The sequence below is a fragment of the Phyllostomus hastatus genome, unplaced genomic scaffold (assembly GCF_019186645.2).
Source record: "Phyllostomus hastatus isolate PE091 unplaced genomic scaffold, TTU_PhHast_1.1 phas_contig_329, whole genome shotgun sequence".
Classification (NCBI taxonomy): Eukaryota; Metazoa; Chordata; class Mammalia; order Chiroptera; family Phyllostomidae; genus Phyllostomus; species Phyllostomus hastatus.
This window is the reverse complement of record NW_025333854.1, coordinates 2,619,165-2,625,164: the sequence shown is the minus strand read 5'-3', so window position 1 is coordinate 2,625,164 and position 6,000 is coordinate 2,619,165. Positions and strand designations below refer to the sequence as shown.

Here is a 6,000-nt window from a genome sequence, read left to right as displayed (position 1 = left end):
CTAATTACACATCTGTATGACACCAGAATAATTCATATAGTTTCACTGAAACTATGTATCATCACAGGCTGAATGCAGAAGCAGATCTGAAAAGACAAGTGTTTATTTTCTAGGCAGGCATTTAAAAGATTGGCAAAAAATGTAATTCTTCTGATAAATTTTTTATTTTGGGAAATAAAGTTATTTTGCCTAAAACATGTTTTTATGTTAGCACATAATAGCCTTATTGTTATTTTAAGGAATTAATACATAAATATTAGAAAATTTATCTGTTTCAATTTCTTATTTGGTAAGCATTGGTAGAAATAATCCACGGAAACAAAAGTTCTTTGGGACCCTCAATATTTTTTTCCAGCCATTTTGAGTTGTAACTGACAATTAAAAAGTTTACATATTTAAAATGTAAAAAGTGACAGGTTGATGCACACATACATGTAAAATATGTACCACAGTCAGGCTACTGGACACATCTGCCACCTCACAGAGTTACTCTGTGTGTGTGTATGTGGGGGGAGACCACTTAGAATTTACTCACCTTGCAGATTTCAAGTATACAGCCCAGTGTTGTTAGCTACAGTCACCGCGCCGTGCGTTGGATTCCCGGAACTTACAAATGTTACAGCTGAAAGTTTACACCCCAAGACCAGCGTCTCGGCAGCTGCCCCACCGCTAGCCCCAGGTCGTCACCCTGCTGTAGTCTGCACCACGAGTAGACCTCTGTGGGTTCCACAGGTCGGGGAGGTCACGTGGCACCTGTCTTCCTCTGTCTGTCTTATTCCACTCAGCACAGCGTCCTCCGGGTTCATTCATGTCATCGTAAACGGCAGGATTTCCTTCTTTGGTTGCATAGTATTCCATCTGTCATATGCATCTCTGCACATATAAAAATGCATTTTAAATGCATTCACCCAAGAGATTTGCAATCATTTTAAGAGCGTACAGAGCCCCTGAGACCAAAGAGTTTGCAAAGCCCGCGCTTGATGCTCTTACTTCCCGCCCTGTACGCGGGGTCCAGCACAGTGGGGCCGGGGCAGGGCAGCGCCTGGGCATTTTAAAGCAGGCATTCTCAAACTTTTGTCTCCGGAACCCTTCGCACTCTTAAAACTGACGTGGAGCAGGAGTCGATAATCTGTTTCCTGAAATCTGAAATGTTTGTCTGCTGTGAAAAAAATCTAACTCCTGATGTCTTTTGTCCCCAAACCTGCAAAACACTCACTTGTCCGGTTCTGAGCACAAAAGCAAAAAAGGGTGCACAGTTGTCTCCAGCTCCCAAAGACAAAGCCCCGATTCCCGACTCGCAAGGAGGAGCTCTCCTGCCCCCTTACACACAGTCTGTGCGGAGCGTGCACTCACTCACACTCGGGGAGTCCAAGGAGCAGACCTGCTCATCCCCCTGGAACCTGGCTGACTTCCTGCAAGAAAGGAGTCTGGGCGTGGTGCGGGGTGAGTGAGCGGCCACCAGACAGTTCTCAGGCGATAGCTGAGGCCTTAGTAAGCCGGTGAGTGGCCAGGACGGGTCAGAAGAAAGGCCCACCGGTGTTTGTGTCAGGATTAGTAAGCAGAGTTAGTCAGACGGGTAAGAACACAGGCGAGAACCGAAGGCTCTCCATGTTGGGTTCAAAGGTACAGAGTTTATGGTCATAATGAGAAGCAGTAATATGTGATCAGTACCAATGCAAGACTTTCAAAATTCGAGACTCCAGCCCTGGCCATGAAAGGGAGCATTTGCTTTTCACCAATTAATGAAGCTCTGTCCTCCCAGAATCACCCAGCTTCCGGTGACAGTCTCCTAAGCACCCCTTCCTGCTCCACAAAGATTTGGGATGGTGACAATAACTCCTTAATTTACCAACACACTTGCTTACTTCCCAAAAGTAGTCACTGGAAGAATTCTAGTTTCGGCCATAGCCAGGAATTTGTGGAGGAATCTTTGGAGGAGAAGTCAGGCTTAAAGAAAAGCAAATATCCTATTCCTTCTTAGGTTGGTAAGTAAAAATGCCACATGAGGTCATAGAATGTTCTCTTTGCAGATAAGAGACTGGCCCGCCGCCAGCAAGTAAAATGATCACGGTGTCTGTCGCACAGGCGGGCAGGAAGGGTCACCGGTTCCCACCTGGGCTCGGCTCCCTGGGTCTAGGAGTAAACTGGCCAAACTTGGCACTGCAATCGGCTCTGGATTGTCTGGGAGGAGAGGAGCGAGTGAGGCTCTCACTCACACTCACACGGGGCACCCGGCGCTCCTGCCGCAGGTCTCGCTTAAATGTCACCTGGGATAATCATAGCTTGGGAGCGGGTTTTTTTTTTTTTTTTCTAACCTGGTCGTTCCGGGCTTATTTTTGTCAGCTTCTCCGCCCACTTGGGAAAGGCAGGGCAGCGGCCTACGGCGCAGCCCCGCCCTGCTCCGAGCCCCTATCTCCGCCCGGAGCCACCAAGGGCTGCAGAAGGGCGGGGTAGTCCTGGGGATCCCGGGGTCTCCGGAGGGCCAGGGGGCGGGGTGAGGGCAGGCTGGTTGCCAGCCATCCATCTGCCCGGGCTGTCCGGTGGTGCGCGGGGGCAGGGTGCCGTTTGCACCGGCCGCTTCCCCAAGGTTTCCGGACCCCCGGGCTGGGCCGGTGGCGCGGAGCTAAGGTGCGGTTTCCGGGGGCGTGGGGCCCAGGTGCGGCCCGCGGGGCCTGGCGGCGGGGCGGGGCCGGGCGGGGCGGGCACATCCGTGTTAGCCTACGCCGAGGGGCGGGCCCGGGCGGGCCTTGGCGCCCCCGGAGCTGCCCGAAGACTTTTCTCTGCGCTCGCGGGGGCGGAGAGCCCAGCCCTCTGGACGGCCTCTGGCGAGTGGCGGGGCTCTCGGGTCTCTCTGCAGTCCCCGAGCAGTTACAGTGCCCGGGGCAGGCGCAGGATGCGGCCGGGTCGCCAGGGGACCGCGCCGCGGCGGCTGGTGCTGCTGCTCTTTCAAGGTAAGCGAGGGCTGCGCTCCGCAGTGGCGGCGGTGGCGGGGGGACAGGTCGTGGGGATGGGCGCGCAGGCAGTGCGCGTCTCCGCTCCGACTGGGTCCACGTGGGCCCAGGCTCCCAGCCATCGAGGCGGGACGGAGAGACTTTCATCCACTCTGCCCCGCCCGGTGTCCCCACGAAGGAGGGACTGGCCGTCTGTTAAGCACCCTTCAAAGTGGAGTCAGTGCGAGCTCTGATTTGGGGCACGCGTGCAGGCACACACCTGTGCACAGACAGTGGGTGTGAGTGAGTGTCCGGAGAGCGAGTCCCGCAGCCTGGCTGAGACAGGTGCCGCGCCAGGCCGGGGCCGGGGGTTCAGCCTGCGCCTCCTCGGAGCCGTGCCTGTGGCTCCGCGGGAACCGGCCGCTGCAGGTGCTTGGTTTTTCACCCCAAGCGTGTGCTGGCGCCCCCACTTCTTCAGGACGCGGCACTGGTGTTTCTTGCCACAGGGGACAGAAAACCCAAGCGCCTGGCAGGTACTCGGCAGAGGGGGATTCTTCCTTCCCTCCTGCCTTCCTCTTATTGTTCTTACGTCGCCTGTTCAACGAATGTAAACTCAGGCCAGGAAAAGTTCTTTCCACTTGCTTGCTCTTGGCGCTGCAGCAGCGCTGAGGTCGCGGCAGCGCCAGCTGCAGGGCGGCGAGCGGGGCCCACCCTCGCCTGACTCCTTTTGCCCTGTGCTGGGAAGTGAGGCTGGGGGTGCCGGGCGCTGCGCCCCGCTCCCTCCTCCCGCCCCGCGAGCGCCCTGAGTGCTTCCCCCAGACCTTCTGCAGAGCCCAGCGTGAACTTGAATGATTTTGCTTTACTTGGGGGGGAGGGTGGTGACGGGGAGTCACATTGGTATTTTGTAGTTTGACCAGCCCTCAGAACAAATATACGGTCTCTGACTTTCAAATGTTTTTACAAAGAAGTTAACCTAAGTATTTCCTAAACCGCCCTCCCTTGAGGCACCTACTGGGTGGCTGTTCCTTACTGGGGAAGAAACCCAATCCCCATGACCCCGGAGCAGTTTCCCAGGCCAGAGAGAGCAGAGAGAGAGAGCCTCACCATTCCCATCACCAGCAATCAAGCACCGGCAGATTTCCTGTGTAACCTGCCTCTGGTGCAAAAGCGGCTCTCCTGACCCCCCGCCCCGCCCCAGGGAGTGTTTCTGAGGGGCCACCAGCCCTACCTAACCTGGGGTTCCAGGTAAAGTTGGCTTCACGCGGGACACCAGGCCCTGCACCAGGACAGAGCTAATAGACACTGAATTCCAAGCTTTCCATCCTCTTTAATTACCCATTATTAACCGAAGCTATGGAAACATAACATCATTTTCTCGTCTCCGTCTCCGGGGAGGAGTCGAGGCTTGTCTGTGACAGAGCAGCGAAACGAGGAATGCGTAGCTTCGAGGCGTGGAGGCAGGTCCGGAGGCTTGAACCGGAGGAGTCCCTGCCGGAGGGCGGCTCCGTGCAAGTGGGCGAGCGAGCGGGCGGGGGAGGCGTACAGTGGCAGCCGCAAAACCCTGCGTGTGGCTGCCTCTTCCTTCTGCTCCGGCTGCCTGTGTCCTCGAGGAACAGGGTTCCTTCCTAATCAGGACGGTCACGGCAGAACTTGGCCACGGTGACACCAGCGGAGGCTCCCAGGGAAGCAGCCACATTTTGGGGTCCCCCCAGTATCCGAGACTATACATAACTGAAATCTCTCGGTCAGCGGTGGCCGAAGCTGTGTGTGGCATTCCCCAGTCTGTATAACATCGGTGAGGGTTCATCCCTGCTACACACGCCTGCAGTTGCTTATAAACGGTGTGCATGCTCAACTGTGTAACCTGAAAACATACCAGAAATTGAAAGGTTAACGGCACGTGTGTGTAAGTGTGTACACACCCTGCCTCCTCTCCGGCATCCGTGCTGATCGCTGGAGAAACAGAAGGCCCCAGACTGTCATCTGTAGCCCAGATTCAGGTTCACTTTCCATAGCCCTTCTCCCCGGTATTTAGGAAAAGCAGTGTGCATAGTTTGGTTTCCGAGTTCTCACCTTCTGCCGATCCGGCCCCGTCCGAGTGCTTGTGCTGAGATGGTAGCTGGCCGGTCGGGGGTGGACGAGAAAGACCACAGAGGCCTAGATGATCCCCAGCGACCAACAGGCCCAGAGGGGCAAGGGCAGTGTTGCTGTGAGACGCCCGAGCCCACCCACACTGTCTCCTCTGGGCTCTGCGTTTCCTTCTTGCACCGTCTCTGGTGCCCACCACAGAGTATTCTCCAGCCCTCTCCCTGCCCCCCCCCCCTCGGGCTGTAGGTACTCCTGCTGCTCCCCTGGGAGGCAAGGCCTGTGAGTGCCAGCGCTTTCCTCCTGAAGCACCCTCCCCCCGCCTCTGGCTCCTGTCCTCCCTGTTTTTCCCTCACCCTCCTGGCCGTTCTTCCTCAGTCTCCTCCACTGGCCCTTGCATTTGGCCCAGGCCCGGGTGCTGTTTGCCGGGTCCCGTCCTGGACCTTCCTCGCCATCCCGCCCATTCTCCCCGGGCCAGTCCCAGTGCAGGCCAGCGTCCCGCCCAGGCCGCTGCTCTGACCCCCTGAGCAGCATTTCCGTTCCCCTCCGCCCGGCACCTCCACCCGGAGGTGCTGCGCGAGTGTCAGACTCCACACGTCCCCCGCGGCAGTCGGCACCTGGCCTCTGAACCCTGCTCTCCTTCTGTGGTCCGCGGTTGTTTGAGGGCAGCCTTCCGGGCAGACACTACAGAGGGGCCTTGGCCTTGTTCTTCGCCTCGCGGCCCATCTCCAGCCTCCAGGTTCCGTCCCCTCCCCCCAGCCCGGCGACCTGTGCTGTGGCATCCACGTCAGGCCCTGGGTTAGCGTGCGTGCGTGCGCGTGTGTGTGTGAACTGCTGTAGTTTGACACTGGTTTTCCTGTGTTTGTTATCCCTCCGGCCCCGTCTCCTCGGGGTCCAAAGTGATCTTTCTAACACGGGTCTGTGCCCCGCCGCTCCCCTGCTGCAAACATTCGGCGGCTCCCCGTCTTGGGTAGGGTAAAGTCCA

General features: G+C 57.0%; 1 protein-coding gene across 1 annotated transcript in view; it reads left to right on the top strand.

Annotated features, from left to right (window-relative positions):
• The first annotated feature begins 2,364 nt into the window (after positions 1 to 2,364).
• The window catches only part of ITGA2 (integrin subunit alpha 2), an 80,047-nt gene continuing 76,411 nt past the window's right edge, over positions 2,365 to 6,000 (top strand). The window contains exon 1 of the mRNA XM_045839904.1: positions 2,365 to 2,951. Within this exon, the coding sequence (XP_045695860.1) occupies positions 2,894 to 2,951 (58 nt within the window). The 5' untranslated portion in view covers positions 2,365 to 2,893. The remainder of the gene's footprint in view (positions 2,952 to 6,000) is intronic.